We start from the raw sequence: 16406 nt of genomic DNA, 5'->3' as shown, positions 1-16406 counted from the left end.
TTTTGGCCATCGTTCCTAATGACGGTAATAATTCTGCTGTCTTAACGTCTCAATGACTAAGACTTTAAAAGGTTTACCAAACTAGAGTTTTGGTACGATGCTACAGGATTGTTACAAAGAAGAGAAATAATTCTGATGATACCTGAAGGAAATAGCATTTCTCATAAACAGTCTGAGAGAATAACTGATCCATTAATAATAATAATACTAATAATAAGAAATCACACATCACACGTCCTTTGAAAGGATTTATTGCCTCTTTCTCATTAAATCGGTCATAAATCAAAAGTGTTAGTCCAGTGATTTTACAGCCGGAGTGGAATGAGTGAGAAATGGGAGACATTTCTTTTTAAACATTTCAGCCAGCGATACGAGCAATGTAAACACAACACACATGTCACCATCCATCAGCCCTATTATCTTAACGCCACTTCATAAAGCTCCTGTGATCTGATCACAGCAACCCTTAAAAAAAAAAAAACAAATGTAAGCAAACTAAATGAATTCACAGTCGAGAAACGCTTGTAACATTTCACATGTCAAAGTCCTGTAAAGCCTTTTCTGCACAACTACTAACAAATCATTTGCTGCCATTAAGACATTCATCATCAGATGAAGAAACACAATCATTTCCTTTTTCCCGCCCTCCAGTCCTGAGACCGCTGTGTTCAAACAGTGCACATGGTTTCAGTAGAAGAGCTTTCTTTTTTTAAATTTCATTTTACAGTCAGTGAAATAAGCCACATCAGGTTGGTCCATTCACTTCGTGAGAAACTCACTCAGTATTAAAACATATTCAAGGAAAACCTCAAACATGTTCATTCGTGAGAGGTTTTTTTGTTCCTTTAGGACAGAGCCAGGTTAGCAGTTTCCCCCCCCATTTACAGTCTTTATGCTAAGCTAAGCTAAGCTACGCTACCTGGCTCCAGTTTCACATTAAATGCATAAAGAATGATATCGATCATCTCTTCCATTTCTCAGCAAAAAAAAAAAAAGTTTCCCAAAATGTCAAACTACTCCTTTAAATTCCAAATATTTCCCTCAGATTGTCTAAATCTGCTGTTTCAGACTGGTTGGTGTTGAACAGTATTTACTTGTTAAACTGCTGAACCGTTCATCCAGATCCGTCCTTACTTCCATGAAACATTCAATATTTAGTGCTGAAGGCTCCCGAAACATTTTGCCATTAAAAAAAAAAAAAAAAAAGCTTCATGGTCATTTCACAAACAAGAAAAAGCAGTTTAAAAAAAAAAAAAATCACACTCCACTTCCAAAGCTCCTCTGTTTTCTCTTTAACAGAAAAAAATTTAATCTGGTGGACAAAATTACATATTTAATGCAAAAAGTGGAGCTGTAACGCATCTCCACGTCTATCACATACGAGCCGTGAGGACCGGCTCAATATGAATTTGTGAGGACTAGTCATTCTAGTTCTAGTAGACATTCCTGCTCCGTTTCACCTCATTTATTATATCTAACTGGATTTTTTTTAAATGGGCACGTTTATTAGAATGAAAGAAAATTGATTGGTATTTAAGTCGTTTTTAATTAACTGCCAGCAGACGAGCACCCATCGCTAAACTGGGCATAATGTTTAATTCTTATCTTATTCTTCTTTGTAAAAAAAATGCAGTGAAAGTATGTAAAAATGCAAATAATTGACATTAATGATGAACACTTGTCTGGATTTGGCAACTGATGTCAGTGTTACAACAAAATGTGCCACCCAGTAGTAAACAAATATGATTTCACATTGTAAACAATAAATTTAATACAGCAGACATTTCTATGAACATAACTTAAAAACAATACTGTGCAATGGATCATTTCTGGTTCCTGTGGCGACAAATACTGATAGAAGGCGTGATGTAGGTGCGTCTGCATTCATTTGAAATCAATTTCATATCCCATAATGCACAGCTAATCTAAACAATTTGAAGTTGCATCTTTGAATCCCCTTGCATCATCATTCATTTTATAGTCATTTTGAGACGTGTGGACAAGGCCATACTCCACCACTCACCATGTGAAGAAGGGAGTCATTTAATCCCCCATTCAGTCCAAAAATACTATTTTATAAGTGTTAAATCTCGCAAATGTTTTAAGTGCCTCAAACTGTTCTTTCTTTATGCTTTATATTAAAAGAGGTTAGACAAACTGCTGCTGTCATTTCAAAATGATGCAGGGAAGTTATGATTCATTACAAATAATAAGTCTGATGTCCATAAATCAGATTTAAGCGCCAATAAAGAAACTGTCTTACAGTTAAAGTAGCCTTTCACTTCCGCTGAGCTTTGCACATTAGTCACAGCCGGTTACACTTTTTTTCCTCGAGATGCAGCACTCTGCAGTTCCTGCAGGGGGAGCCGTTGCAGTTAGAAAAAAAACAAAAACATAAAGCTCTGAACAGAGCGGCATCTACTGGGGAGGCGATGCAGTCACATTGAAGAGGAACAAACCTGCTACTCAGGACGTCACATAGCCCTTGAATATATTTTATGGGTGGAAATGGCTTATATCAAGTAATGGCTTTAAAACTGATTAATGCGTCATTTCCCATTTGAAAGAAACCCAGGATTCTTTCTGGATGAAATATTGTTTCTACAGCTCTGTGGAGTTTCACGCTTTGGGATCTGTGTGTGTGTGTGTGTGTGTGTGTGTGTGTGTGTGTGTGTGTGTGTGTGTGTGTGTGTGTGTGTGTGTGTGTGTGTGTGTGTGTGTGTTACTCTCAGTGTGATGCACAGGAAGCTACGGACACAGATGCGGGTGAGATGGAGGTCACAACCGACGCGACAGCCGGCGACTCAAAACTGGATCCAGTGTCCGGCGTTCTGCGGTGGTGACGGTGGAGGAACGGAGCTGGAGACACAAACAAACGTTAGGTTTTCTTTTTATGTATTCAGATAATATTTGAATCGCTTATTATAATAGGACAATACCAGTGTTATGTCATGACCTTTCTTTCTATAACAAAAAAAAAATAAAAAATACTGAACCATAAACAAAATGAACTAAAAACATGCCTTTTTAAACTCAAATTTGTATAATGTGTAAAATGCATAAAATGTATGTAAACAATATTTACATTATATGGCATACATTCTACTGCTTAGAAACTCAACATGAGTCACATCTTCCCCATTCGTTTTTTTAACAATTGCATTAAAGTTCTGTTAAAGTAATATTTTAATTTAAATAAACGTCTGGTGAGTCACTATTTATCACCTATGGCTTTCTGACAAAAGCTCTTGCATTTGCAATATTAAGAAGTAAAAAAAAAAAAACACACCTGCAATTACCACTCATCACCACAGGTGCCGCCAAATACAACAAAACGGTGGCTGTCACATACTTTTGGCACGCAGTGTACATTACAAAAAAATTACCTTGCAGGAGCGGAGAAGTCTCCCCAAAGATCTGAACTAGGGTTTGACTGAACCACTGTGTTCGAGTTACTACTGTCCAGCTCCAACAGGCAGCCTGACAGAGATACAGGGAGACACACTCATTAAAAAAAAAAAAAAGCAGCTGACACACATTTCACTTCATTTTTCTGCCGCCTGAAGCTCATTTAACAAGCAACTAATTACCACAGTGATTAAGAAAACAGGTCAGTGCTGTCGGTCAAAGCTGCACAGAGATCTTCCTACCTCCTCTCACTGAAAAGATGCTAACCTACCTGTTTCCATGTCCCCCGTCTGGGGGACTATGTTGTGATTGGATGAGCCTGACAGAGGAGGCGGGGCTATCTTGCCTCCAGGTGGTGGTGGGAGGAGTCCAAACCCACTTGAGCTTTGTGGGCGGGGTTTATCCCTCTTTTTACCTTGCTAGAGGCCGAGACAAAGAAAAAGTATGTCTCTCAGATGTTCAAGAAGTTTAGGAATGTTTAACTTTTTTACTCAGTATGACATTTAACACTTTTTACACCATTTCCTTGTGTTTTATCCCATTGATTTTTAAGAGCCATGTGATGTTAAGTTGCCACCGAAATAGAAATTATAATTTGACGGATTTGTGAATAACAGTTGGTCCTCAAAGCTTTTCATCTCGAGTTACACCGGAGCTCCAGTTTTTGTTTTACAGGCAGCATAAAGTTATTTATAAAAATGAATGTGTCATTTCTGATTTATTTTGACTACTTTCAGACTAATTTAACTATTAAACCACCGACTAAAAGACTGTTACTTTCTCCACTTTCCAAAGTTTTATACAAAATGTTTTGAAACTGTAGTAACAGCTGGACGTTTTGAGGCTCTTACCCCTATGTTGAGTGTGATGGTCTGTCCCTCTTTGAAGCCCAAATCCAGTTTAGGTCCCGAATCCCCGAGCTGGGCACTTTTACTGAATTCATGCTCCTGTTTCACCCATCTGCAGAGGCGCACACAAACAAAACCATCAGCACAGATACACAAATAAACAACACATCTCAGCAGTTTCCAGGAAAAACCACAGCATTCAGCTTTCCCCAAGTGAAGAGGTGTACATCTCAAAGACAAGCGTCTCGTTTGGGAGTGGACTGCTTATGCTGCAGAGGGTTTCGGGACAGTAGGAAATATAAGACTGTAAGTCTAATTATCAGTCATTGCTGTGAATGTACATGGTTCCAACCAAACCCCAAAGTTTAAAAAGCGTGAGAGTAATCCCACTACTTTCATCTCTAGGAGAAGACGTGAGTCGCTGCTTACTTGAAGTGGTCCTGCAGAGACACGTTGAAATCAAAAGCGTCCCCACGGTCGCCGAAGCCGACTCCTATAAAAGCGCTGCGACCTGCGGACGAGAGATGATGTAACCGACATGAACGACAGACGACTTTTAAAGTTCTTCAAATCTACATCTTTAAAAAAAAAAAAAAGGGGGACTTCAAACATGGCCGGCTTGGTGGTCATTTTTTCATAACATGCACGTCCTCACCGTTGTCATCCTGTATCCGCAGAACGAAGTATCGGCTGGAGTCGCTGACCGTCTCCATGGCAGTGCCGGGATACTCCTTAATGGGCGCCTGGGCAAACAGCTCCCCTGCAGGACACGAGGGGAAATGACAAGAGATGAAATAGAGAACAATGTCTCAGGACCACGGACTGTATATAAGAAGTAAATGTAGTAATCGTGAGGTCACGCATTGGTTTGTGGACTGACGTGTTGAAGCCTCGACTTATGCGATTTTGCCTTCGCCATGTTGTTGTTGTTTTTTGCAACTAATGAACAGAAGTGACCATATTTGGAATGTGAAGGAGTGACGTAGAGACGCAGTACATGGCTCTGGTAGAGACCTGTCAATCACAGTAAGCCCCGCCCTAAAGCATTCCCTGCTTTATGGTCCGTTTGACTCTAAATGGAACATCGTGCTGTACTGAAGAAGACTTGAAACTAGAGATTGAGACCATAAACTCATGTTTACTGAGGGAATAAATCAAGAGAGAAGTAGAGTCATTTTCTCATAGACTTCTATACAACCAGAGGAGTCGCCCCCCTGATGGACACTAGAGAGAATGCAAGTTTTAAGACACTTCCTCACTGGTTTCACTCGGCAGAACCAGAGGTTGTGTCAATTAATTACATTTTAAAGTATAACACACAATGTAGTCCCACCTGAGACCTTGTCCTCCAGTTTGACGTACGCCACTTGGCCCTTGGCTGTGATCCTCATTCGACCAGACCAGTCTGGAGTATCCAGCTTCCAGTCAGCTGCCCTGTAGACAAACAAGATGTTTGTGGGGTATATTAACAATAAATGGCATTATTATTGAGACATTATATTAACTATACAACTAACTGTTTCACTAAGAAAATGTCTACTTGCTTTAGGGTCCTTTTGAGACATGAAGAAGAGGTGAAAGTACGTAAGAAAACTTGAACAAAGTTGTTTTTCTTAACCTCTCTTATCCCTTTAATCATCTTGTGTGCCTTCAGAATTTCCTTGGAATAAATAACATCAAGCTAAATTTGAACATACATATCTAGTTATTTATAGGCTTTGGTATATGAATATAAAAAGTGGTTAACCTCTCTTTCTAATTCCCACACTCTCATACTGTAGTCCGTCTCCATCATATAAGGTTGCTGGTGCACATATGGATCCATATGTTTATTTTATGATTGTTTAAAGGCTGTAATCTCTCCATGCATGTCTACCCAGACAGTTAAAATGCGCATCACAGGGTAGACATAAAAGTTTGAATCTATAATGACAATCTCAATCAAAAACTAGCCACACAGAAAACCCTGAAAATGTTGTTTTTTTGTCTCAATTCAATGGTGTCAGTGTGTAAAGAGGACACCCGCGCTGTGACACAGGAGTGGGACTGTCCTGGCACGATGACAAACGGCCCCGTCACATCTCTGACAGCGCAACCGCTCTGAACAACAAAGCGACACACAGACAACCAGCGATTCAAACCGCAAAAAAAAACATTTTAAACTGGAAATTTTTTATCTCCACTCTTCCAACCCCCCCCCTCCCCTCCCTCCCTATTCGTGATTTGTAAGCATGCTCTGGTTCCCAGTGAAAGTGAAATGCCCACACCGAGCGACACCAAACACCGTTTAAACCATATTATAAAGCGCCGTTAACGACCCGACGGTTATTTCTTTACCTGTATGCGCGATTTGACGCTCGCGGCGGGATGCGATAAACGTTGACATCGGGTTTTACGCACAGGATCGACTCGTACTCGCCCTCGGCCGCCATCTTGATTCAACTGTTATTGATGTGGGAGTAGTGGTTGTGACTCATTTATTCTCTTCTTTTCTGAGAGGGGGGGTTTTGTGGGTGTGGGTGTGTGTGTGTGTGTGTGTGTGTGTGTGTGTGTATCTCTCTGTGTGTGTGTGTGTGTGTGTGTGTGTGTGTGTGTGTGTGTGTGTGTGTGTGTGTGTCTGTGTGTGTGTGGTCTGCGTCCTAACCATCAGAACGCCGTCAGTTGAAGCATAATCCAAAATGCATCAGAAATGTTATTAATACTGATACTCTCGTGACATTCCTTCAAATTTAATTTTATAGGAAAACAAAATAATTTTCTGCTAATTTATTTTTCAGTTGCATTATAAAAGACGCAAAACTGGCGGACATAAATATATATTTAATTGCGAATAGAAACAATAATAATAAAATTAAAAAAACACACATCGTGAGGGGGCGTGGACTAGCAGGTGGTGCTGAAAACTGCGGAAGCGGAAATCGTCGTCGTGTCCAGGATTCATCGAGGAGATCTGCTCAGGGTTAGTCCTTTATTTGTAATGCAAATACGCATATTTGACACACGAAATAGCGTGCTGCGAGTTTGGGTTCTAATTCAACGATAACAACAGCGACTGCTTCTGCAACAACCCTTTAATTTGATGGCTAAAAGTTGTGATATTTAAAGCTTATGCTCCAGCTGGCTCGATAACTACGTACGACCGTATTTACGGCTGCTGGTCGTCTTCAGTCGCTCTCCGAGGTCCTGAAAACAATCCTCACAGATACGTTACTTGCAAGCACGTCGACTTACAGTTGATTGGGGATCAAGCCGATCATCCAAGGTGTTATAGTAATAATACTAATCTCTATGCAGGAGGTTTTTTAGCTGTTATTTTCTCACACCAGCCACAGGAGGCTGGCAGCTAACTAGCTTGTAGCTTAGCCAGACGGCTAACCTAGGTGAGGATCTGTGTTTTTGTCGCAGTGATTGTGACAAACTACCACGAGCTGTCACGTGCAGTAGATGTAGGCACACCTTTAGGGCTAGCTTTTTCAGTCATGCATTCATAATTGCAAGCTTGTCACTCACTGCCAACTCAATGCCTCAGCTCTTTTTTTTTTTTTTTTTAAATGTTGACTGGTTCCTCTCTGCAGCTGTAGGATCTGGTTTCTGAACATCCTGAGACAAGTCAATGCAGTCAGAGAGAAGATAGAGCAGCAGGATGTTCACTCACTGAGCCAGCACTGAAGCAACATTAAAAATATACCTCTTTGACGGAACAGGCTTTATAAAAGGTAGAGTGGTTTATGTGGTATTTGTATGTGTGAGCATGTGTATATGTGTGTGTGTGTGTGTGTGGACCTTTCCTGTGTAAGCATGCAACATTGTTCACAAGTTTTCTCTGAATCAGATCCCTCCTCCCCCCTCCTTAGACACCATGACGTCCTCTATGCTCCGCCGACAGTTGAAGAACCTGGTCCAGAACTACTCAGAGGCTGAGGTCAAGGTAAAAGAAACTAATGAAGCTGGTGAAGAACTGAGTGAACCCCAATACCCCCACTATGTCAGCTAAATGTGCCCTCTAGCAGGAGATAAAATGCATTCTCATTGGGGATGAAATGCACCTTAAATCTGTAGGCAACTAGCACACCTACAAGATTTAAAATCACTATATGTGGCGTTTAAATACACGTCTGTGGCCTGGAACACAAAAAAAAAAACGGATTTGAAAGGATGCGCCCACCAAAGGGTCAGTTGAGTTGAAAGTTATTGGTGCAAGATCAATAAAACAAGCCATACATTTAAAATTCTACAGCAGTAATTTATTTATAGTTCTCTTAAATCACAGTGAGCTATTCTCTTATATCCTAACCTTCAGGTTTTAGGAATCAGGGAAATCTGGGGAAGTCCTTCTTGTTATTATGCTGATCTGATGAAACATGATCCGGAATAACCTGCCAGAACAGATTTCTTATCATTTTTATTAGCATAGATAATTGAGGTGATATCAAGGATGACTTGCTACATTGTAATCCCGATTTCTACAGTGCCTTTTTGTCACAATCTGGCATCTATCTATTTCCTGACGTTTCTGGCTTTGCTTCTTCTGCAGGTGAGAGAGGCGACGTCCAATGACCCGTGGGGCCCGTCCAGCTCTCAGATGGCTGACCTCTCCGATCTGACCTACAACGTGGTGGCCTGCAACGAGATCATGACGATGCTCTGGAAGCGCCTGAAAGACGACAAGAACTGGAGACACATCCACAAGGTATCAGAACTAGACTGTTCAAATACCACTCAAAACAGGCATTATTGTGGATGTTACGATGACAATTAATTAAAGGCAGATAACGTCACCCAAAGATTCATCTGTCGCGCTTCTTTTGAAACATGATCAATATTTCTCTGGTCTCAGACAAAAATTAATTAAAAAAAACACCGTTAAAATACAGCATATAAGAACAATCATAAGACATAATGGAAATATGTTAGATGGGATACCCTGATAAGCTATCTGAAGCTTGAGAATAGGGGCTCAGTCAATATTTAGAATATATGTTTCCTAAGATATTGTCTAGATTTGAAAAAGTGCATTTTTTATATAGATGCATTCACAACATACCGAAGACAAACCATATTACATTACAAAGTCATGATCTTTTCTTATTACCTAGCGTTTTATACACTGACTCCTTTTGATTTAGACTTAAATGTTAGATGAATGTTTTGATCACATCATATTTGTTCACTAGGTATTCAGCAGTAGAGGGACCTATACATTTAGAGTAATATTGCAATATTTACAAGCGTAGCAGTTTTTAACTGTTGTAGCTCTAATGAAATGTATTGCCATTTAGTGAAAGCACTCTGTGTTCGATGACATGATTTATTAATCTGGTCTTTAGAAACGGTGTAAACTGCACCACATATCTGATTTTACACAGATTTTTTTTTTCTTCTTATGGTTTTGTCTTATAAATTCCACAATTATATGTTTAAAAAAAAGCTGTTAAACTGTACAGATTGACAGTTTATTTTTGTTTCAGTCATATACATCTTTGTTTCACATAAAAAATGAGCTCATTGTCATGCTTTTTTTTTCTCCCATACCAGTCCCTGACACTGCTGGAGTACTTGTTAAAGACCGGAGACGATCGTGTGCTTCTGAAAATGAAAGACAACATCTACATCGTCAAAGCCCTCACAGAGTATCGCTTTATAGAAAAGGATGGCAAGGATCAGGTGATACTTTTGGTATCCATTTAAAGGTTGAATGCTGTACGTTAAGATTGACCATTATTGGCACTATAATATCCAAATCAGCATACCCATTTTAACCTCCAGGCCAAGTTCATAACTAAAGAAAATGTGGTGTCTCACACATTTGTAAGAATCCCTTGATTTAAAACTTTTCCAGAAGACAATGCTTGACACTTTCAGGCTTGCAAAACTTGTAATATGTGGTGTTTGTTTTTTTAGGCTTAGATAGGGTATTGGTCCAGTGAGCTGTCAATCAAAGTCTAATTTAAGCATTTCTGTCCCAGGGTGGAAATGTGAGGGAGAAGGCCAAAGTTGTCCTTGTTCTTATGGAGGACGATGATAAACTAAAGGAGGAGAGAGACTTTGCCGTCAAGACCAGAGAGAAGACTTCAAAAAATTCTGCTGGTGAGCCCCTCTGCCCTAAACTATCATTGGCTGAATGACAATTGTTTAAACCGTTCTAGTATAATTCACTTAATGTGTCTGTGTCTCTCATTAAAATCTCTTTCCCATTCCTCTTAACAAGCCTCATCTGCTGACGCCATCAAGGATCCCAACTACAAGCCATGCTACGTTGACGGTGCCGCAGGGCTTCCATCCTTAGACAACATACCGTCAGTGGCCGACTTGACCGCTTCCTTCGCTGCCCGCAAAGAGGAGCGTCTAAAGCAGGAAGCTGAGAAGAAAGAAGGGGAGAGAAGGGTAAGTGTAAAGCAAGTACAAAGCTCATTTACGGCAAGTGGACACAAAAGCACAAACACTACACCACTGCAATGTAATGCAGTCGAGTACAGGAACACTGCAAACCATATCCTCAAAAATAACCATAGTTATATCAACATGTTTTTAAAGTCTCAACAAACCCAATGTCCCATGCACCATGCCAGTTTTTGAAGGCAAAATTCCAGTCAAAGAATGGATCGTTTGAAATGAGACTACAGACCGGTTCACAATACCAATTGCAATCGATTACGCGGCTTAAACAAACAAGTAGATCTCATGTGTCAATAGGACAAGTTTAGTAACACCACTAATGAAGCCATTTGTAAGTGTTTGTGTTTACCTCTCTAATTGTAATATCCTAGGCCAAGTTGAGTGAAGACGAGCTAAAATGGGAGGATGCAGGAAAAGGAAATGACGATAAAGGAGGTGCTTGGGGAGGGGAGAAAGCAGAGGAGGAGAAGGAGGAGGAGGAGGAGAAGGAGAAACCAGACGCATGGGGAGCCCCGAAAGAACCTAAAGAAGCCACAGGTCCTTGGGGCGCACCCTCAAAGCCTGACACAACTGATACACCCGCCAGCGGTGATCCTTGGGGGGCTCCAACTAAAGCTGATGAGGATCCATTTTCAGCGCCAAAAACTGATGAAGATTCATTTGCTGCGCCAAAGAATGGAGAAGATCCTTTTGCAGCTCCAAAAGATGAACCCGATCCATTTACTGCATCAAAAGATGACCCGTTCAACACGCCAAAAGATGGTTCAGACCCCTTCAATGCGCCCAAAGACAAGGAAGATCCATTTTCTACTCGAAAAGATAAACCAGATCCTTTCAATTCGTCTAACAATGATCCATTCAATGCCCCGAAAGATGATCCATTCAACACCCCGAAAGATGATCCATTCAATGCCCCAAAAGATGATCCATTCAACACCCCGAAAGATGATCCATTCAACGCCCCGAAAAATGATCCATTCAATGCCCCAAAAGCTGATCCATTCAATGCCCCCAAAGATGATCCATTCAACGCCCCGAAAAATGATCCATTCAACGCCCCGAAAGATGATCCATTCAACACCCCCAAAGATGATCCATTCAATGCCCCGAAAGATGATCCATTCAACGCCCCGAAAGATGATCCATTCAACGCCCCGAAAGATGATCCATTCAATGCCCCCAAAGATGATCCATTCGGTACCCCAAAAGATGATCCCTTTACTGCATCAGCATCAACACCCCCTAAAGAAGACCCCTTCACTGCTGCAACAACACCACCCAAAGAGGATCCTTTCTCTGCTGCAACAACACTACCCAAAGAGGATCCTTTCTCTGCACCATCCAAACCTACAAAAGAGGACCCCTTTGCTGCACCAACAACACGCCCTAAAGAGGACCCCTTTGCTGCTGCTGCTGCAACAACACCACCTAAAGAGGATCCTTTTTCCGCATCATCCAAACCCACAAAAGAAGACCCCTTTGCTGCACCAACAACACGCCCTAAAGAGGACCCATTCACAGTGCCATCCAGTCCACCAAAAGATGACACCTCCGATCCCTTCAATGCCCCTCCAGTGAGCCCGCCTCAAGGCAGTGCAAATGCGTGGGGAGCCCCTGCTAGCTCTCCGCCCACTGACGGGTCAGATCCCTGGGGGGCGCCGTCTGCTCAAGAGGAAACAAAGGGCGGAGATCCCTGGGGGGATGGGACAGGCACCTTCTCACCTGTTGATAATTCTGATGCATTTGGAGATTCATCCAAACTGGACAATGACCCATGGGGAGCTCCAGGTAAGAAACTAACGAATAGATGCTCCTAAACTCGGGGTTAACTTTCAAGAGCTTACATCCATATCCCATTGCCCTCTTTAAGAAATAGAACTTTCTCGGGTGTCATCAGAACTTCGATCATGTGATAACAAGTGGTCATATATTGTGCGAGATCTAACCCCTGTGCCACCAGAATCATCCCAGTGGGACTTTATTACCTGGTTGGGCTGCTAGAATTTCTAGCAAGAGTCTTGGGGGCACAATGAGTCAATACCCGCCACAAACCATCAAGCATCACTTGCAACAGCTGTGGTTAACACTTTATTGGTTAATTGTTAAGGACCCCGAGTAAGAGATTGGAAGAGAGAACGTAAGCAGACATGTCAGCTATCTGTAAACATCAAAACCAGTCGTAACGACTGAGAAGGGGCTCAAAGTCATCAACCAGGAGTTAGTGAACAGTTGGGGAAAGAACAAGGAGACCCTCCAGAGACGGGTGTTACGATCGCCACTTATATACAACCTGTTTGTATATGAGTCCTGTTTGAACCTTTCTGCTCTATTTCCCTGTTAAGCTGCTGCTCCAGTCAGCACAGATGATGCTTGGGGTTCACCTGCTCCACCCTTAGACTCCTCCCCGTCTAGTGACCCCTTTGGGGACGGAGCATCTAAAAAAGGTGATCCTTGGGGTGCGCCGAGCAACGCATCTAGCAATGAGACAGGTAAATCGCACTTCACACTCTGTCCAAAGGCTTATTTCTGTGATCCATCCATTATTCATAAAACCTCACTGTCTGCTTGGTACTCAGCAATAACGTGCACCGCTCAGATTAAATCAACAAAATCTTTCCTCTGCATAGTTTGTAAAAATGTATGCTTGTTTTTAGAAGACCATGCCAGCTGGCTTAGTGCTCGGCTTAGAACGGTGACTCTAACAACCTAACTATCTGTGTGCCTGAATCCGATTTTATGTCAACGTTTTCTTCCATTTTCTCCATTTCACCCTCATCTTCCCATCGGTAAGCAGCAGCAGCTAACAATCATAATCAATTAAACTTCTCTTCCGCTTTGCTCTCTCTTCCTCCCTGACCTGTATCCCAAAAGAAAACACCTTTTAGAGTAGAATTGGACCTTTATTGTATTGCAGGGAAGCGAACGGCGCAGGAGGAGAAGGCGTATAGAAAGACTGCTTCCTTTCTGGGCTCTGCGGCCGCGTCGCTCGTTGACTTGGACGATCTATTTTCTTCTAATCCCAAACCCAAACAGCGCCCCCTCGCCAACACACTCGTCGCCCAGACACAAGCCATCGGTAAGGACGGGGAAAGTGCTTCACTCTGGGTGACGGACCCCATTTTTGACAAAAGGCTTCTCGTGTGGGATCATTTGTGGTGCGCTTGATTCAAATGGATGCATGATCAACTTCAAAGACTGGAAAATCACTGAGATACTAACAATCTGTAATTCGCTGTATTCCACTGCTGTTTAGCTGAAGTCCAGAGAGGGAGAGGGAGAGGGAGAGAGAGAGAGAGAGAGAGAGAGAGAGAGAGAGAGAGAGAGAGAGAGAGAGAGAAAAATATATATTTATCAATAGGTTTGTATGGAAAAGCTTACTGTGATCATGTGTTTTGCCTATTCACCCCTTCCATGTATTCTTGCTGTATAGTGTATAGATGTTGTGTGTGTGGGCATTAGTGACCTATTGAAGTTTAGTATAGAAACTAGTGTATATTAACCAGCAGATATTTAACTCTTCTCACCCCTCTCTCTCTCTGCTCTGGTGCATTTTCTCTTTGCTGGAATACTTCAAACTCCCTCCCTCCCCTCATCCCTCCATCCTCCTGTTACTCCTCCCTAATTTCCCAGGCGCTTTCAAAGCCAGGGGCATGACATCTGTCCCCGTGGTCAGATCAGGGGCTGTTGCAGGGCTCTCCCTTCCCGAAACATCAACCCCGTACTGCAGTCCGTTTGGTTCCACCCTCGCTCCCTCCTTTGGTGCACCTTCTCCCACTTTTGGAGCTGCTAATCCTTCCAGTGAATCTCCCTTATTTCAGCTACCGTCCCATTCCACGGGAGTTTCTCGTTCAGGCTTAAACACGCTTCAGGCAGCTCAGGTGGCTCCCCCATGTTCAGGAACCGGAATGGTACAATCCGTTTCTATGGGAGGGAGTCCACAAATGGGACTGAGCACTAACCCCTCCTTTGGAGGACTGGGAATGGTGCAGTCTGGCTCTCTGGTGGGGATTCCTTTGACAGACCCCCTCTTAATGGGAACAGGAATGGGTCAGTCCAGTTTCTTTGGAGGGAATTGCCAGGCAGGGGGGGCTCACTTGGGAGGTTCCACTCCACAGGCCGGGGGGAGAGTCCCCTTCCAGCCACAGTTGCTCTCAGGCAACGGGTCGGGTGACACGGTGAGCAAAAACAACAATCCATTCCTGTTCTGACAGCTTCACATGGAATATTTCCAGTTATAGCCCAAGAATATAGTTTTCCGTCTTAATATTTTGTTAGCCTCACAATATAATCAAATAATTTTTTTTTTGTAGGCAGGGACTGTCAGGAGAACTCATATTGGTAGATTTTGTGAATTCTGCCATTTCTTGGATTAAAATGTTATTTTTCAGCAACTCTTAAAACTCAGATATCAGAATATGTCTTTGAAGAAACAAGAAAGAAGACTAATTTATAAAAATGTATTTAGTTGTGAGAGTCCCTGCTCCTCCTGATTCACCATGTGATCATGGCATAATGGGTGGTATGAAATCACAGGCAGACTGGAAAGTAACGGTTTAAACCTTGTATGCTATACTTTTGGAAAATGAGCTGTAGCAACGTTTTATACAACTCGTAAGGCTAAAACATGCAGAACCACTTGTATAATCCTTTAATTAAACCCATCAGCTCCTCAGCTAACACTTGAGATCTACACACATCCACATCCAATGACAGCCATGGTTAAAATGTATGCAACATAGTATAATATAATAACAGAAATACACGCAAAACGTGTGTGAAATGTCCGTATCCTTCTGTGTCCATGCACAAGTCTGAGAAGCAGAGAGCATCTTAAGTGTGAGTGTCTATGTGTAAATACTGAAGAACTACCGTTGATGTGAGTGTTGACCCGTAAAACATTGACTGAGCTGATGTGGGGAAGACGTCACTGTAGGTTTTCATTTATGCGTGTGTGTTTGTACAAGGCGTGTGTGTATGTGACCTGCATGCATGCAGTATGTGTGTGTGTGTGTGTGTGTGTGTGTGTGTGTGTGTGTGTGTGTGTGTGTTCAGTATATATTGTGCTGGTGTAAATAGTGGAAGTAATCACAGATAAACCTTGAAATATTCTGTATATTAGAGTGTTACAATCATGAGTAACTATTTATTGATCTATTTATTGATTGATTGATTTATTGCTTGATTATTTATTGATGCAGCGATGGCCTCCAACAAAGACAAGTTCAGGTTAACTTTCACTTCACATTGTCGTCGTCATCGAGACGGGTTGACGGATTGTATTGATAAGATTTAAAACGTGATTGGCTCCATCCCGACTGTTCAAACACGGCGTTATCAATCAACTCAGTAACCAATGGTGGCTTTTTTTTTCTTCTTTCTTCACTGTTTAGATTTGTAATCGTTCTGGATTCATTGTGTAATTGAACACGTCCCCGCTGTACCTCCTGAAACAGAGATGTGTTATTGTATTATGTTTAGCTGCAGTGTTGGCTGAATAAAGTCTGAATTTGAACATACCAACGTGTGTGTGTGTGTGTGTGTGTGTGTGTGTGTGTGTGTGTGTGTGTGTGTGTGTGTGTGTGTGTGTGTGTGTGTGTGTGTGTGTGTGTGTGTGTGTGTGTGTGTGTGTGTGTGTGTGTGTGTGTGTGTGGACATATTTCAACACATCTCTTTAATATGAACTTTGGTGGAAGATTTGACTGAAAGGAGTTATAGCAGGAGAAAGATGAGAAACTAGCCCAAAATGCTATTTGT

General features: G+C 41.9%; 2 protein-coding genes across 3 annotated transcripts; one reads left to right on the top strand and one right to left on the bottom strand.

Annotated features, from left to right (window-relative positions):
- Window positions 1-235: 235 nt before the first annotated feature.
- necap1 (NECAP endocytosis associated 1) lies at window positions 236-6864 on the bottom strand. The gene is made up of 8 exons (XM_068711488.1): window positions 6594-6864; window positions 5590-5690; window positions 4912-5016; window positions 4686-4767; window positions 4260-4368; window positions 3680-3827; window positions 3387-3480; window positions 236-2859 (listed from the first exon to the last, which is right to left on the bottom strand). The coding sequence occupies exons 1-8, from the start codon at window positions 6686-6688 to the stop codon at window positions 2805-2807; spliced, it is 789 nt and encodes a 262-aa protein (XP_068567589.1). The 5' UTR covers window positions 6689-6864; the 3' UTR covers window positions 236-2804.
- A 265-nt stretch (window positions 6865-7129) lies between these two features.
- Window positions 7130-16168, top strand: LOC137872945 (epsin-2-like). Of its 2 annotated transcripts, none has more exons than XM_068711482.1 (10): window positions 7130-7215; window positions 7832-7972; window positions 8111-8184; window positions 8791-8946; window positions 9792-9920; window positions 10223-10343; window positions 10465-10640; window positions 11024-12440; window positions 12995-13141; window positions 13567-16168. In XM_068711482.1, the coding sequence occupies exons 3-10, from the start codon at window positions 8116-8118 to the stop codon at window positions 13815-13817; spliced, it is 2466 nt and encodes an 821-aa protein (XP_068567583.1). In that variant the 5' UTR covers window positions 7130-7215; window positions 7832-7972; window positions 8111-8115; the 3' UTR covers window positions 13818-16168. The 2 variants fall into 2 exon arrangements, with proteins under 2 accessions (XP_068567583.1, XP_068567584.1); XM_068711483.1 differs by having other exon boundaries at window positions 13524-13626.
- Window positions 16169-16406: the final 238 nt, after the last annotated feature.

This window comes from Cebidichthys violaceus, unplaced genomic scaffold (assembly GCF_023349555.1).
Source record: "Cebidichthys violaceus isolate CVI_PGR_0920_01 unplaced genomic scaffold, fCebVio1.0.p SCAF_16, whole genome shotgun sequence".
Taxonomy (NCBI): Eukaryota; Metazoa; Chordata; class Actinopteri; order Perciformes; family Stichaeidae; genus Cebidichthys; species Cebidichthys violaceus.
The sequence above is the reverse complement of the archived record's forward strand: the minus strand, read 5'-3'. Positions and strand labels throughout refer to the sequence as shown.

Excerpts from the sequence above, each read along its gene's own strand:
- necap1 (XM_068711488.1), bottom strand. The coding sequence starts at position 6,688 with ATGGCGGCCGAGGGCGAGTACGAGTCGATCCTGTGCGTAAAACCCGAT. Across the intron at positions 5,691-6,593 it reads GCGTCAAATCGCGCATACAG|GGCAGCTGACTGGAAGCTGG; the intron begins GTAAAGAAATAA and ends GTTTGTCTACAG. Across the intron at positions 2,860-3,386 it reads GACTTCTCCGCTCCTGCAAG|CTCCGTTCCTCCACCGTCAC; the intron begins GTAATTTTTTTG and ends TTGTGTCTCCAG.
- LOC137872945 (XM_068711482.1), top strand. The coding sequence starts at position 8,116 with ATGACGTCCTCTATGCTCCGCCGACAGTTGAAGAACCTGGTCCAGAAC. Across the intron at positions 8,947-9,791 it reads ACTGGAGACACATCCACAAG|TCCCTGACACTGCTGGAGTA; the intron begins GTATCAGAACTA and ends CTCCCATACCAG. Across the intron at positions 10,641-11,023 it reads AGAAAGAAGGGGAGAGAAGG|GCCAAGTTGAGTGAAGACGA; the intron begins GTAAGTGTAAAG and ends GTAATATCCTAG.